The 17,503-nt window shown below is 42.8% G+C and overlaps 1 protein-coding gene across 1 annotated transcript; it reads right to left on the reverse strand.

Moving 5' to 3' along the window:
• Nucleotides 1-556: 556 nt before the first annotated feature.
• Nucleotides 557-5,131, reverse strand: c23h4orf54 (chromosome 23 C4orf54 homolog). Its single transcript, XM_070993693.1, has one exon. The coding sequence runs from the start codon at nt 5,129-5,131 to the stop codon at nt 557-559; it is 4,575 nt and encodes a 1,524-aa protein (XP_070849794.1).
• Nucleotides 5,132-17,503: the final 12,372 nt, after the last annotated feature.

Below are 17,503 nucleotides of genomic sequence, written 5' to 3' on the forward strand. Positions count from 1 at the left end.
CTACAGTATTATAATTAGAAATGCAAATGAAGCTTGTAAATCAGTACACGGGAGCCGACTTTGTGCGAGGCAGGAATGAAAAGACACACCTCTTTCAAACATCGGGCAGGTTCATTTTTGGTCTAAGGTCACACCAGAACGGCACTTGATGCTAACCAGAGAATTTTGGCTAACATGGACAGTTTGACAGACTGGAGGTGGACCTGACCAGCCTGGCAATATGGTATTTGTAGTAAAGGATCCTCGTACTTTTTGCACCAATGATTGCAAGAACGTGCAGAGATTAGTTTGTGCATCATATTTAGATTTGTGAGACACAAGAATGCATGATGTCTCTATAACATTTTTATTAAATTCAGATTTTTTTTTCCTTTGATTATTTTGTAAATAAAAAGGTTATTGAACTTCTGATGGACTTCAAAGTGTTTGCACAGCAGCAACATGTACTGTCAGTCTAACAAGATGTATTGTGTCGTCTGCTGTTGGATTGACAGTGCATAAACAACACAAACTGATAAATAGTCAGAACAACTCACCTGTCCAAGTAAGATGCCATTTATCTGTGCTCCACCACGAAGCTCATGGTGGTCCCGTCAAACGAGGGTGGGGCGATGATCCGGGGCCCCTGCTGGGAGGTGATGCTGATGACAGGCTGCATGGTGTTGGAGAAACCCTGTGGTGGCCTGTTGGCAGTGGCCTGCTGCTGAGTCCCTGAGGCTGCCTGGGGAGACTTCCCCGTGGCCATGTAGAAAGGACTTTCCATATACATGCCTTCAGTCTGCTGCTTCTCCACGCTCTCCACCTCTGACTGCATCGACATCTGCGACTGCACCAGCGTCCTGGCAGGGATTACTGATGGAGAAGGCATGAAGCCTGGGTAGATCATGTAGGTGTGTCCATATGCTCCTGGACTGAGGGCCAAAGGTGAGATCGGCATGGGCACTGGAGTCATAGGAGGCTGCGGAAGGGGCACGTCCACATATTGGCCTGTTTCAGGGTCAAAGAGGCGCTTGGTGGCTGGCTGCACAGGAGTGTCCACAAGGTAGTAGTTTCCAGTGGTGGGATCCAGGAGCATCTTCTTCTGGGTAGCCTGGAAGGGGTCCAGGGTGGGAGCGGGGGTGATTGCTGGGGAGAAACAGTACACCTGAGGCTGACTGGTGGACATGCCCAATGGCATGGAGTGGTAGATGGTGGCAGAAGGGATCTCTGGTGAGCGTGTTTCCATCACAACGCTGGAGCGTTTAGGCGACTGGTTGTGGTCTTCCTGGCCCCTGGAGCCGGATCCCAAGTGTCCTGATGGTGTTGTTGGCTGTGTCTGTGTGGTAAATGTGTACACTGATGTTTTATCAGCAGATGAGGCTTGCTTGTTGCTGCTGGTGTGAGACTTGACCGGAATGGTCAGGTAGTTCTCGTTATCAGCTGAGGCGCTACAGAACTCCTGCAGGGACCTCTCTGACTCCTTTGATTCAGCCCCCTCTTGTCCACTGAGCTTTGTCTGGCTGATTTTTAAGGATGCAGGCAGTTTTGGAGACTTCGGGACAAAGCTTTTGGTGCTGAAAGGTGCTTGTGTGACAGAGTTTGTCTGGGGCGTCGTTGCAGTTGTTGAGGACTTAAGGCTAGAGCTGAGGCTGAACATGTTTTTGTTCCCTGTGGTGCTGGTGGCTTGCATTGACTTAGCAACCAGCCTTTCGTCACGGCTGCCTGCAATCTGAAAGGGTTTGTCCTCTCGCCGCAGCAGGCTGTCAGTGCCAGGGGATGCCATGACTGCTGGTGGCGTCTTGTCCATGTTGGACATTCTCACGCCTTCCTCCTCGGGTCCTCCATGCTCCTCGCTGGCTATCATTGATAGCACGTGGCTGTCTGTCAGACGCTGGGGCTCATTCTTCCTTTTCCATTCATTTCTCTCAAAGACATAGAGCTGCTCCATGGTTTTCACCGCAGCCTGGAGTTTTTCCAGAGCCACCTGATTTGCCACCTTTGATTCAGGTTTCTTATTGGTCATATCTGGTATCTTTTCCTGCCTCTTTGAAGCTATTCTGCTTTCACTTCTCAATCCAATGTCTCCCTCTGCAGAATTACTTGAGTTACCTATGAGTGTTCTCCCTGCAGCTCTCTGCAGTGGAGCACTTTTAGCGCCCTCTGGAGACGACCTATCTATGTCAAACGGCTCCCGATTGGATAATTCGGCCAGATTTCCACATTGCTTTCCGTTGCTATTTGTATTCACAGACTGACATTTTATTACTATGGGGGAAACAGAATTAGGATTTCTATGGGAAATTTGCTTCTTTTGCTCTGAATGGCTGTCAGACGAGGCAAAGTTGGATTTATTTTCGTTGTTATCCAAAGAAACAAAGTGATAGGAACTTTTAACCAATTTACGCACGTCTCTCACTTGGTGTATGGGTGTCTGCAGCTTTCCTTTATTATCTCTGATGTCCCTAACCATGAAATGCGGAACTTTATCTGAAGACTCACCCTTCAAAGCTGCAGCCAGTGCCTGGCATTTGAAGTCATCTGTTCTGATGAGGCTGGCTGCATTACAGCCTATATTAGGAGCGCGCAGTTTAGAGACGCCAAAAGGTTCCGTTTTATTGTTTCTGACGCTCCTCAGGTTAATTTTAATCTCGGGAGATTTAGATGTAGCCACACTCCTAGAGTCTGCGATGTATAAAGTGTTGTCAGAGCGCAGTTTTATCCCTCCTCCGTCTCCACATGGAGAATAATTCCTGTTCTGCAGCTGCTGTCCGTCTTCTCCGTCACTAGACAGCAGTTGGATACTTGGCACAAACAAATGTGACATTTTAGTCAGTTTGCCGCTGCACGATGAGTACTGATCCCTCTCACCCTCTTTGCCGTGAGCTGAAGGCGACCTCTTCTCCTGTGTTTGATCGTTTTTATGATCCTTTTGAAACTCTAGCTCCTCGTCCTTCCAGCATCTGAACGCGCTATTTTGGCTGCGAAGCAGCGTGCTTTTGGACGCTTCCAATGTGCCTTTTTTAGTATCGATTCCAGCTTCATTTGCCGACTCCAAATTAGTGTCTGGTGCGGGAGCGGCAGTGTCTTGTCTCCGAGAGTCGCTCTTGGTATCACATGAGCCGCTGTCCACGATGTCCCCTAATTCATCCACACACATTATGGCGTATTCAGAGCCGCTCTCGGAAAACTTGGAGCTCTGTCTGTGCAGCTCCCTGCTCCCTTTCCCCCTGTGGCTATCGCTCTCCTGGTGCACAAAGCACGGGGAAGGCGTCGGATGCGGCTCACTTATCTCCCCTCTTTCCATCTTGCGCTCTTGCTCGAATTGCATCTTCTTCGAAATCACATTTTTGATCAGGCTCGAGGCGAATATGGCTTTCTTGTGCGTGTCTTCCATGGTTTTGGAGGGCGGCTGGCTGGCCCCTCTCCTCTGGGCGCTTGAGAAAGTGTTGGTAACTTCATCTGTGGAACATGATCCTGCAGCTTTTTGTGCAAAGTTAGTGCGCCTTTCTCCCTCAGACATTCCCGATTTTACATTGCAACGAAAATTCAGAGTCTCTGTGAGTCTGATCACCCCGCTGTGGCCCTGACTGAATTTCCCCATCAGTTCTATTTTCTTTGTAGATGACGATGCGCTGTGGGGATTGGCATTCAGAGTGAAGATCTTGCTGGTGGGCGGTTTGATGCTTGCTAGTGCAATGCCCTTATAACCTCTGTTGTCTACATTCTTGGCTATTTCGAATGAGTTTTGATGGGAAACCATACTTTGGTCCAGTCCCTGGGACATATTCATATTGCCATATTTCAGGTCGACAAACGTGGACCACCTGTTTATCCCTATCCCATGCTCTGATGCAGAGGACTCACTGGAGGTGCTGAAATTAATGGCATCAAAGTAAGGATAAGCCAGGCTCTTGAAGGCTCTGGCTGTCAGGTTGCGCACCTCCTTGTCAGCGTCGTCCAGCTCGCTGACAGCGCTGGACGCGCCGCTGGAATACCCGGTGACCTCTTTTCCCCTCAATTTGCGGCCAAAGTGTAAGCGTCCGGGCGCGGCTATGAAGCACTTTGCTCTGTCACACAACGTCTCTGCCTTCCCGTCAACTCCCCTAAACACATAACGACTCATGTCTCCGGAGCGCCTGGCATGATAAAGAATATTTCCCTGCTCTTGAATGTTGCTAGGGTCATTTATAGCTCGAGAAGTGGTTCTGATTGACAGGTGGATCTGTCCCGCGGCGTTGCCACTGCACTGCTGCTGCTGCTGCTGTGGCTTTGACACACTCTCATCTGAGCTGGTGAACTTGGCCGCGTCGCACAGATCACTTTCAAGCAGAGTGCTGACTGCTGCTGCGCCCTGACAGCGAGGCTTGCCGCCATCCCCCCTCTCTCCCGCCGCTTCATCACCGTCAAAAGAAGCATAATCCACAAAAGAGTACACCCGGTTGTCATCCTCAATGTCCCAGCTGGCGGAGGAACCCACCCCGAGATCGTAGTCCCCCTCATGGTCAGAAAGCTCCGATAGTTGGATCTCGTGCGTCGTAATGTAATGGGATTCGTCCTCCGTTACGCACGGATCGCAGTCGTCGGAAAGCACCAAAGTAACATCATCATCCTCCTCATAATCACCCGACTCACTTCTACTGCTCCAGTAATTACCACTACAGTATAGTTCCTCATCTCTTGATGTGTTGTCTTCTTTTTTGAGCACCTCGGGCTGCGTTACGACGCGCTTGCTTTTGTCTCCTGGTTTGAGGAAATCCTCTGAGTTTGCTTGAACGCAAGGGCGATTAGATGACGAGAACTGGTTAGAAGGACCATCCTTGACATCTTCTATACATTTTCCATCTCCAGAATCCGTTTTCCTCTCAGGTTCAATCTTGGTTTTACTCGCCAACCCATGGTTTGGTTCCGTTGCGCACCGAGCTCCAGAGGCGCTGCTGTTCGTAAGGACAGACATTTGGGTTCTTTCATTAAAGTGACAGTCATTCTCCGGTTTTGCCCCTCTTGTGTTCAGATCCTCTAACTCCACATCGACATATTTACTTTCGTCTTGCTTCTCCGGGGCATCTTCTTTACCGTGCGCCAGTTTTTGGAGCAGATCTTTGACGCCGCGGGGAGCCGCCGATGTCTCTACACAGCTTTGCTCAGTCTTCATAGCTGAACCGGCAGGCTTAGGTTTACATTTGGCGTCTGACAGTAAGGAAACGGCAGAGATGGAGCCTCCCAGGATTCCTTAGCCCTTCAGGCAGAGATGGTGCTGCGCGCAAAGCTCCGTGCCCGGTTTGACAGACAGTCTCTCACACAGAAACGCTCCAAGTATTCCAGTTCACCGCGAGATGAAGCCTAAAGCTGAGTATCTAAAAAGGACCAGAGACATTACTATCTACTGTCTAGGCCACATGGTTCTCAAACTGAGGTTCAGGGACCAAGAGGGGTCGCTGAGAGGACCTCCCTGCAAAATGAGTTCATGAAATAGGACAACTAATCCTCACTCTAAAACAAAAACAAAACAAAACATCGACAAAACATCAACTTTGTACATATCTGCAATAAACTATGAGGTGCACAAATCCACTTACTTCACCGAATTACGGATTATTCAAATTCCCCTTGTTTTAAGAAAGAACTTGATTAGAGGCAGAAATGTCTGGAAGACGGAGGTTTTTGCAGTTCCAGGTAAACAACCTAACAGCATGTAAGTAAAGTAAAATACCACATTCAGTGACAAATGACAGTATTAAAGGAATGGGTCAACATTTGGCCAAAATATCCCTTTAATGCATAAAGCATGACAATAGGCTCATTCTGCATAATGTGGACATTTACTTTTGATATTCTATGTACATTTTGCTGTGAATACTGCCTTGCCTTTTTTGAAGTAAGATTTTGAATGCAGAATTTTTAGTAATCTTTTTACACTGTGGTATTACTGGTATTGATCTGACTGCTTTCCCTTATCAGACTAATTTGCTTATCAACAGCTCCGATCAAATCTAATCTAGTCCAGTGCAGGTGGGAGTTGACAGAAGAGCCCACGAGAAGCCTGCTGATATTTCTGCCTGACCAACAGATAACATTTCCGTGCTGACAGACTGGCTGTTTTTAAAAATACACGTGAAGGTCAAATATAGGCACCGTGGTAAAATGTGTAAACTGCAGCTATGTTAGACAGGAGGGAATGTATGCAGGGTTTTGTGACACCTCAGATGAAGGTTGTCTGGCAGATAAACACCCAAGTGACAACAACTCGGCAACAACACGCCCCCATGAGGAGTGAGCCGCTGTGCAAGCTTGACCGCTGAGCCTTAGGCTTAGTGTGTCTCACTGGGGCCCAGACTGAGGTCCAGGAACCACCAGGGGCCTTTGAAAGATGCCAAATGAAAGCATAAGTAGGTCAAATCTAATTTTGCCATCATTTTCATCATGGAATGATGATGTGAACAGTTTGGGTCAGATCACAAACAAGATCCTTTCAGATTTGGTTCCTGATGTTTTTAGAGAGCTTTGACATTAAAAATATCTCAGAAATCTCATGTGACTACATGGCTGCTGAAAGTGTGGTAACAAGTAGTCAGGTAGCAGGGGAGCACCACATACTCATACTGTATGTGTGAGGAATATATCTTATTAACAACTCTGTAATTAAACTGAGGAGAATTCAGGCAATATTTGCTGAAATATTGATTCATTGAACTAAAAATAAAAAGACTGAAGAAAATGTCCTCTACCGACTCTGACGTCTTATCTGCAAGAATACAGATGTACCATGAGTCTTTAATAAGTGCTGAAGTCGTTTCCCACGATAGTTTGGAGAAGGAGCCTGAAAGTATGCCTGTTTGAGTCCACGGCCTGAAAAACCAAGTGGAGTGGCTGTTCCTTTTCTGCAGGCAAAGGCAAAAATGCGACTACCTATGGGATACTCAGGTAATTTAGTGTTGCCATAAAGCTAGAGAACTTAAAAGGCACTACTTTATAGACAGAAATGTTCTTCAAAACAGCTGCACTGATAGCATCTTTTGTCAGACCGCGTGCTTCATAAACAACTGTGTCTTTCAAACTCCTACCAGTTTGTTACCTTTCTGATGAAAAGGTACTTTGTTGCCTCCAAGTTCAAGAGGAGACATGCAAGTGATGTCACTCAAATGAATAATTTTCTCAGACTTGACAAATCCCCTCCAGAGATTCTGGAGACATTATACAGCTGTTTTCACAGGCTGAGTAGGATTAATGACATATAAAATCAGAGTTCCCCTTAAAATGCTTTACATTGTACAGGGTTAGTTTTCAGTTAGTTTTTCCTCAATAAATCCCTCAAGACAACTTCAGTCCTGAGGGAACTTGACACCACAAGGGTGATCTGACTGACACCGCCTTGTTTCACCAGCTTACCAGTGAGAGAGAAATATTCAAACCCCAGATGTCATCCTCATCTGGTAATGATGCACAACCCTGATTCCACAAAAGTTGGGATGCTGTGTAAAAAACATATCAAACAGAATGTGTTAACTTGTGAATCCTTTCTGGCATATGTTGAAAACAGTACAAAAACAATATATTTAATGCTTGACCTCATTAACTTCATTGATTTTTGTAAATATCTGCTTATTCTGAATTTGATGCAGCAGTTTCAAGCAAGTTGGGACAGGAGCAACAAAAGACTGGGAAAGTTGTGGAATGCTCCAAAAACACCTGTTTGGAACATTCCACAGGTAAACAGGTTCATTGGTAACAGGTGAAAGTATTGTGATTCGGTGTGAAAGGAGCATCCTGGAAAGACTCAGAGCAACATTCACCACTTTATGAACACATGATTGGATAAAAAATATTTCTACATGGGCTCAGGGACTCTTTGGGAAACTGTTGTTGGTAAACACAGTTCATTGCAGATGACTGCATTCAGTTTTTAGTCACGTTTTACACTGTGCCCCAGCTTTTTTAGAATCGGGGTTTTATCATACATGCATTGTGTATTGTTTATTGACAAATTCTCTGTGACAAAGCCACTAAAATAAACATTTACTTTACGTGTAACTGAAGAAATGAAAAAAGACAAAACACATGGCATCAAGGTGAATCTTCAGTACCATGGACAGCTCATTGCATTTTATAGTGCCATCATTGCAGGATAAAATCCACATTTTAAAGGACCTGCACACCCCTGCACTGTTTCCACTTATTCCGACTGACAAGATCTCTGCACATGAGATGTGTTTGGGGTTTTGTGATATCACTTGGTCAACTTGTCCAGCTGTAACAGTTGAAGCAAAACTAAGAGTAAGATGTCAATCAAGGACAACCTGTATACTCATGATCCAAAGCTGCAGTTAAACCTTTTAATCAGGTACAATGAGTGACAACACACGTGTGGGTGTAATATGGGTGTGTATGGTACACTAGAAGTGCATTTAGAAAGAATCTATTAATGGCCAAAATGAGTATGGAGGAATGATCACAGCAAGTGAAACATCTGGGTTTTAAATGTTATATTCAGGTTCTCCATTCAAATGTTGTAGCTCCTGGTTCCAGGAGTATTTCATCTTATCCAATAAAATAGGAGTCCCAAGTATCAAGAAGAGAATACCAGGGACCTCCATAAGCTCTTACAGAAGATTTTGGTTGAGGATAAACAAAATAGGAAGCTACACTGGTCGGCGGAGAGAGTGAACCAAAACAATGAGCTGAAAGAGGCTAAAAAGCTCAGTATAACCAAAGGGAATAGCTACATAGCTGGTGATAATTCTCCACGGGCTCTTCCTCGGAGTGATGGTCCATTGTGGATATAAAATGTAAGTTAATGCAGGTTTAAGTGCAATAATAATAATAATTTTCTGAAAAAAATTCTGAAAACCTTTGCTATCAGCTACATTTACAGTAGTATGGGCTATAAAAAGTGTGAAAAGAATAACGTGTAAGAACAGAAATACTGAGCTTTAGTGTCAGGATGAGACATAGAGACATTTAAGTGACTGGATCCATCGCTGTAACTTACAGTATGGCAGAACGCAGCCAGTGTCAGGGAGTCCAGTCTAATTGGAATGAATAACTTGGCATGCTGACGGTTGGCTAGGAGGGACCCTGAACTCACCACCAGGCTATGAAAGGGGTCATGATGTCTGCTGTTGGTAGGCAACAAACCCTCCCCATCACCCCCTGCCAGCAGTGTAATACAGTAGATGCTGAGTGGGAAACCAGAGATGACTCTGAGCTTAACTTGCTGAAATTCTGCTCTACTTGTGTCAAAGACTGAAATACAAGTATTCAACTCATATCCTACACGAACATGAGATGAAAGCGTTGTTGAAAAGAATCATGTAGAGAATATCTGTCATCCATGGTCTTACACCTGCAGGTGGTCTATGCTTCAGCTTGTTCTGAAGACAGAACAGTATGCAGCTTGAAGTCTTACTGTCGTCTTTCTGTCTAGGTGGTCCTGAAAGTGTCAGCTTTGTAGTGATACTGTTGCAGCTAAAATTTTCACAAGTTTGACATATAAGACAAATCTAATTTTATTCTGAGTCCATTCAGAGTGCAGGAACAATGGTTCAGACCAGATACTGATCATAGTTCAAGTGAGAAAAGTGTGCAACCCAGTGGGACCCAAAAGCCCCTGGTTTACTGTTCAGCTATTGGTTTGTGGCAGTATGATTAATGGCAATATTTTTAAGGAATAAAGAAATATGTATTGTTACAGAATAGGGATGTAACAATACCAAAAACACACATGATACAATATTTATTGCAATATTTTTTTAAAAAGAAAGAAAATTAATTATTTATTTTTTTTATTCCTATAAAATACGTTTTTAACTTGAAGTGCTTCTGCTTATTTTTCATAAAGTAAAATAAAAGTAGCCAGCCATGACTTCAGCATAAGCAGAGAATTGACATGAATTGTCTTCAGCAATGAGTGACTGAACCATGTACACTTTCAAAACAGAACCTGCTTTATTCGATGACCTCATCAATGACTAGTTTGTGTACTGGCAGGTGTAACAATCTGTTTGGTGGTCAGCTCAGCTGTAGTAGCTGACCTGTGGTGAAAAAACACTGCTAGAGGTCTCACTCGACCAATCATATGACTGGCATGGTCAATGTTCAAACCTGCTTTTGAAGCAAGATTTAAAGTGTGTGCAAGACACTTAATGTGTGTGGACAGTCTGGCCTCTCTCACCACTACGTCCATATTTCATTCATTGTCTGTAACCTCAGCAATACTGTGATGATTGTTGTTATTCTTCATGTCTCTCCAAAGCAGCACATTTCAAAACATCAGCTATGAGTTCAGCTTGAGTCCAGTGTGTTGGACAAAACTTTTCATTTCCATTCGCTGCTCATAACACGAGCTGTGACTGTAATACAGCTCTGAACAGCTCGTGATGTCCACCCATCTGTGGTTATTGAGATGCACTCTGCTTCTTTGAGGCTCTGTGTCACTTTAGCTTTTGTCTCTTGGTACAGAGCTGCTATCACTGTGCGACTGAAGTGTGGCCTTGATGGAATTTTATACTTTGGCTCCAGCAAGGCAAGGCAAGGCAAGGCAAATTTATTTGTATAGCACAATTCATACACTAGGCAATTCAAAGTGCTTTACAGAAGCATAAAAATCATACATTTTGATTAGAAGAGAACAAAAAAATAAAAATAAAATACAATTAAAGGAAAATTAAAAACAGACACCAGTAAAAGACAATAATTTAGCATTTAAAATGATTAAAACCATTGAGCAAATACATTTACTTTAAGTAAAAGCTGTAGCAAATAATAATGTTTTCAACCTGATTTAAATGAGCTGACACTTGGTGCAGACCTCAGGTGTGCAGGGAGAGTGTTCCACAGGTGAGGAGCATAATAACTGAAAGCTGCTTCACTTTGTTTGGTTCTGATTCTGGGAACACACAATAGACCTGTCCCTGATGACCTGAGAGGTCTGGATACTTCATATGGAATCAATAAATCTAGAATATATTTTGGTCCTAGACCATTTAATGCTTTATAGACCAACAGTAAGATTTTAAAGTCTATTCTTTGACTCACAGGAAGCCAATGTAGTGATCTGAGGACTGGTGTGATATGGTCCATTTTTCTGGTGTTTGTAAGGACTCATGCAGCCGCATTTTGGATCAGCTGTAGTTGCCTAATTGATTTTTTGTTTAGGCCAGTAAAGACTCCATTGCAATAGTCCAACCTACTGAAAATGCATGCATGAACAAGTTTTTCCATGTCTTCTTTGGACAGACATCCCTTGATTCTGGTTATATTTTTCAGGTGGTAGTAGGCTGATTTGGTAATCAGCTTTAAATGGTTGTTAAAATTCAGGTCCGAATCAATAATTACACCAAGATTTCTGGCTTTATCTGTTGTTGTCAGTGACATGGAGTTAAGTTGAGCAATGATCTTTGACCTTTCATTTTTGGGGCCAAAAACAATCACTTCTGTCTTATCTGCATTAAGCTGAAGAAAATTCTGGCACATCCACTCATTGATTTGATGAATACACTCACTCAGTGAAAGTAAGGGACTGTAGTCATGTGATGACACAGAAATATAAAGTTGTGTATCATCTGCGTAAGTATGATAAGAAATATTATGATGCTCCATAATCTGAGCTAGGGGCAACATGTAGATATTGAAAAGAAGTGGTCCGAGAATGGACCCTTGTGGCACCCCACACATCATCTTCTTTCGTTCAGACACATGCTCACCAATTGACACAAAGTAGTCTCTATCTTGTAAATAGGATTTGAACCAGTGTAGTACAGTGCCAGTAAGTCCCACCCACTTTTCCAGTCTGTCAAGAAGTATGTCATGATCAACTGTATCAAAGGCAGCACTGAGATCTAATAATACTAAGACTGAGGTTTTGGAAGCATCATTATTCAGATGTATGTCATTTAAAACTTTGATAAGTACAGTCTCAGTGCTGTGGTGTGGACGAAATCCAGACTGAAATGCATTAAAACGATTGTTCTGCATCATGAAAGCATGCGTTTGTTGAAAAACAACCCTTTCAATAATTTTTCCTAGAAAGGGAAGATTTGATATTGGCCTGTAGTTACAGGCGTTACAGGCGATGTAGTTGAAGCATCCAGATTAGTCTTTTTTAGCAGAGGTTTTATTACTGCAGTTTTCAAGGCCTGGGGAAACTGACCGGACTGAAGAGAATTATTTATTATCTGCAACACATCTGGAGCTATGCAATTAAAAACATTTTTAAAAAAGTTTGTTGGCAGAGTATCAAGGCAGCATGTTGTGGATTTTAACTGTGATACAGTTTCTGTCAGCCTTGTATGATCTAGAAGGTTAAAATGTGCTAGATTAACTGGAGAACAAGAAGGCACAGATGGACTTATCATTTTGCCTGAGTTGGAGCTGCACACTGTTTGTCTTATCCTTGAAATTTTATCTGTAAAAAAGGCTGCAAAATCATTGCATGACTTGTTGGACAGCAGCTCAGGAGGGACTGATGCTGTGGGGTTTGTCAGTCTGTCCACAACAGAAAATAAAGTGCGGGCATTATTACAGTTTCTGTTGATAATCTCTGAGAAGAATGCTTGCCTTGCTTTCTTTAGTTCATGGTTATAGGTGTGGAGACTGTTTTTGTAAATTTCATAATGAACCTGGAGTTTGGTTTTTCGCCACCTGCGCTCTGCCTGTCTGCAGACTCTCTTCTGGACTTTGACCAGTGTGGTGTTTCTCCAAGGTGCCTTTTTCCTTCCTGACAAAACTTTGGTCTTAATTGGAGCAATGGAGTCAATAATAGTCATAACTTTGGAACTGAAATCATTTACAAGGTCATCAGTTGACACTGAGGGCAGTGTTGGTGATGCTGTAAAAGACTGAGTGAACACTGCACAGGTGTTATCATTAATATAACGCTTTTTGATTACCTCTGTTCCACTTTTGTTACGAATAGCAGGTGTGGCCATTTTAAATGACACACAGTAATGATCAGAAAGAGCAACATCAGTCACCATAACCTCAGAGATATTAAGCCCTTTGGAGATAACCAAATCTAATATATGCCCTTTGTTATGTGTTGAATGTGTTACGTGCTGAGATAGGCCAAAATGTTCCAGGATGTTTAGAAGTTCTTGAGATTATCAACATGAATGTTTAAGTCACCCACTAACAGCATGTTTACTAACCTCTGAAATTCATTGTTGTCTATAACAGAAAGTGGCCTCAAGTCTTTGGCTATATATTCACCAATGCATCTTGTCATTTCTTCAGCTATTGGACTGTTATGGGGAAATGGGGCTCCAAATCCTTCTTTCAGGCTCCTTTGTCCTGGCTTGTTGTTGTCGTGCCAAATGGCCTCTCAGGTTTGATGAGTTTCCTGTAGTGTAGCTGACCATCGTCCAGCAGTATTTGCCAGTTGTTTTGCATTTGTCAGTTCCCTTTTTTGTCATTGTCAGTACTTGAAATAGGAAAACCTAAATGTTGCCATACATCGGTTCGAAAAGTCTTTTTATTATTTACATGTTCATCCATAATTTTCTGGTTGGGCTTACTTTTAGCAGCTTGGCTTGCATGCAAAGGATGACAGGAGTCTTCTTCAGCATCAGAATCAGAATCAGCATTCCTTTATTGATCCCCGAGGGGAAATTGTTTTTTGTACAGTGCTCCACACAAAACAGAATTACAGATTAGAATAAAAAAGAGAGAAAGAACAAGAAGGAATAAATATATATATAAAGGCAATATTAAGAGACAGAATATTAATACTAAAGATATATGTAAATAAGAAATATACAACACAAATTAAGAAATATACAACACAAAATATGCAACACAATGAAATGTACAGTAATAAAAATAAGTAATATACAGAGTATATTGGATGTGCAAAAAAATGTGCAAAATGGAATCAGATGTGCAAAGTGAAATTGTAAAATATACAACAGAACAGACCAGACAGTGACAGTGAAGTCCAAGGGTCATTCAGAGGGAGGAGTTGTACAAAGTTAGTTGACTACTATGATTACACCTTCTGCTGTTCAAACAAAAGCGAGAGACAGAGAGGGAGAGATAGTAAATAACCACGTGACATTAGGGTAGACAGTGTCACAGTACCACAATGGCACTGAGCCACATTTCTATCACAATATCACGAGATTCAAAGAAGAACAATGAGTGATATGGTCCATATGGTGTTTGGATAGTGTGAGTGATTTAATAGTGATAAAATCACCTTTCAGATTCAAATGCACAGCACAAAGTGCTCAAAACCTACTCATTAGGATAGTCTGAAATCAAAAGGCTCAGGGCCAGCCCAGTATCACACCAGACCCAGGTAGCAGACCCACTGATCCACTGGAGGGTTGTGCAGAGGACAATAATGACGGGAGCAAAGGACTAATGTAGTATATAGCGCAACGAGGTCCATGTATGGAGGAGTTCAGGGTGGACACAGGACTTTATCCAGGAGGCCGGTGTTTGTGTCCTGTGTGAAACCAAAAGTCAATGTTGACTACATAACTTACATCACGTACATACTTACATAACAAACATACTTATTTTAACCAAAACCATGATATTTTCCTAAACCTGTGACTGCTATCAGAAATGTTTCTTAGCAAACTTTATTTTGAAGTGTAACCTGATGTTGTATATGTATTATTGCTAACTTGACCACAGATTGAGAACGTGTCCTTTTCATGCCTTAGCAAGGCAGAGGGTGACACTGACAAGGTGGACCAGTGAGCCCATTACACACTTTGGTATGATATCGGGTTGGCATGGCCCAGGAAGGTATTCTTTTTTCTCCATCTGGTTCTTGACATGAAAGGTTTGGCCACCCCTGCAGTAGATGATCTGCAAAGGGGTGAGTGAGAGGATCGTTATATACGCTATGCAGGAGTTTTTCCAAATGAATTCATTTGCAGATTCGCCCTCCATGACAAGTTTTTTTTAGGTTTGGTGAAATTCCAACTGTCAAACCAGTATGAGAACCTCACTTGTTGCTCGTTATGTCGACTGGAGCTGAATAACTGTAAACCCAGTCGCACAAACAGGATATATTTAGCGTACTATTTTAGAGAGACGGCCTGGTGACTGCAGGTCTTGAGGAGATACAGTTACTTCTGGAGTCCACATTAAAACAGCAGGCGGTCAATCATGTCGGGCCATTAGTCAAAAGGGATTATGAAGGCAACATAAGTGGTTAACGAGGAGCATGCACTGACAAATACACCCTTCCTTTCCTGCAACATCCACTTCTGTAATTAGTCCTTGTCACAGCCTACAGTATGTCTCCATAGCAGCAAACATAAATGTATGCATATCACTGACATTTAGGTGGTACGTGTAATACAGTGTTTGGAGATCTGAGAAGTCAAGAAATAACTTGTAAAAGCTATCTGTGTCTCACAGCACAGCAAGACGTCTTTTTCACTAGCTAATAGACTCATTCAGGCACTCCATTTATCTGCATGATTCATGATTAAAGAGTCGCTGCTGATTTTACAGAGGAAGCTAAATTTACTCATCATGAGAAATACCATTCAGCCAGTGCAAATAGTTGTCATGTCTTCTGTTGCTCTTTCAGGAAAGCTCTGTCATGTAGCGGGCGGTTGCTGCCACGGCTGCCTTCCAGAATTCTGTTCTGAATCGATGGCAGACAGACACGATGCGGCCATGGCTCCAGGCAACATCCGATCCTGCTTACCTGTACACCACCTACTCAAATCTCATCACGTAGATAAACGCAGCTGGTTGTAGCTTTAAATAGAGGAGTTTTGGCTAGCAATGCACAATTAATATAGCAACTTTTGCTAACTAGTGTCATAAATGTAATTGTGCCAGACCAGATAATCAGACTATTAAATTGATGTTTCTCTTCACGTATCTGTTTTCTCAGATACAGTAAAATTATCTATCTTTTCCCTTTACTGTAGTTCCTGTGGTTGCCATGGCTACACGTTGGGCCACAGCAGCAAGTTGAAAGAGTTGAACCATCATAAACTCTGAATGTCGCGGCAAAGAGCCAGGTCTGCTGCTGTGTTTCAGTTTAGGTGGTGGCAACCGCTTCCTGTCTGAAGGCACCTTAACCCTGATGATGTCATCAGACATGCTGGAAGGAGTTTGTATCTGCAGTCTCAGAGACTACACCACACATCCACTTCAGTACACAGCACAACACACCACTGAGATCTTTTTCCTAAACCTAACCAAGTTGTTTTGAGGGTGTATCATGCAGTATGAGCGTCCTGTAGCTATGAGTCTGGAAATAGAACTACTTGGGAGGAACAGATAAAGTTGCATTATGTATTTTTGCAAAAGTCAGGCTATTTTGGCCTCTGCTTCTTCAACTTTACAGAAAGATAATATTGAATCACTGGACTACTTTTTGCCAAAGAAGTATGATGTTCATGTCGTGCAGTATAAAGTTGGACTAAATGGCTGACATGACATTGCAGTGTCATTGGTTTGTTAGTCCACCACTTTGGTCTAGACTGAAATGTCTCAACACCGACTGGATGGACTGTCATGAAATTTTGTTCAAACGTTCACGTCCCCCTCAGGATGAATTGCAATAACTTTGGTGATTGTTTGACTTTCATTTAGTGCTATGATCAGGTCAAAATTTTAATTTGGTACTTTAGTTTATGACCAAATATCTGCAAAACTAATGACATTCCCATCATCCTCAGTTTTACTTTGTGTTTTGTGCTAATTAGCAAATGTTAGCCTGCCAACATGCTTGACTGAGATGATGAATGTGATAAATATTGTAGTTGCTAAATTTCAGCATGGTATCATTGTCATTGGGAGCATGTTAGCATGCCAAAGTTTGCATTTAGCACTAAGCACCACTGTGCCTTTGTACAGCCCCATGGATCCAATAGCATGGCTGTAGGCTCTCAGTCTTTATCATGTATACACCTGTGACCCCATAACTATGCCAAAATCTAGTTGCTATGTACTAAATAAATGGAAATGGTTTGTAGGACATAATAAGATAAAGATGTCCAGTTGAGTAATTAACTATGAATAACTGTTGGTTGTTGAGATCACTTATTGCCATTCACTTTGCTCAGGTCACACGTTGCACTCTTGCTATTTAATGAAACTGTAATGCAGCCATATGAAATTATGTTTTATGTTTTAGTTATATGACCATCAGATTTCAAGCATGCCATAAAAGCCAACAGCCTGATTTCTGAAGGAAGGTACCACAGTCTACACCGGTGAACATCCAGGGCTTGGACATCGAGATCGTGGGGGATTACAATTACCTGGGTGTTCACCTCAACAGTAAACTGGGCAAAAATGTCCTGTACAGGAAGAAGACTGAGGTCCCTTGGAGTATGTAGGACACTGTTAAAAACATTTTATGACTATGTGGTGGCACCTGCAGTTTTCTACACAGTGGTCTGCTGGGGCTGTGGAAGCTCAGTGAGGGACAAAAACACTAAACAAACTGATCAGGAGAGCTGGCTCTGTCCTGGACACCATCGAGGAAGCGGGCAAGAGAAGGATGTTAGCCAAGCTGACATCAATCATGGACAACCCATCCCACCCCCTG

Source organism: Chaetodon trifascialis, chromosome 23 (genome assembly GCF_039877785.1).
Source record: "Chaetodon trifascialis isolate fChaTrf1 chromosome 23, fChaTrf1.hap1, whole genome shotgun sequence".
NCBI lineage: Eukaryota > Metazoa > Chordata > Actinopteri > Chaetodontiformes > Chaetodontidae > Chaetodon > Chaetodon trifascialis.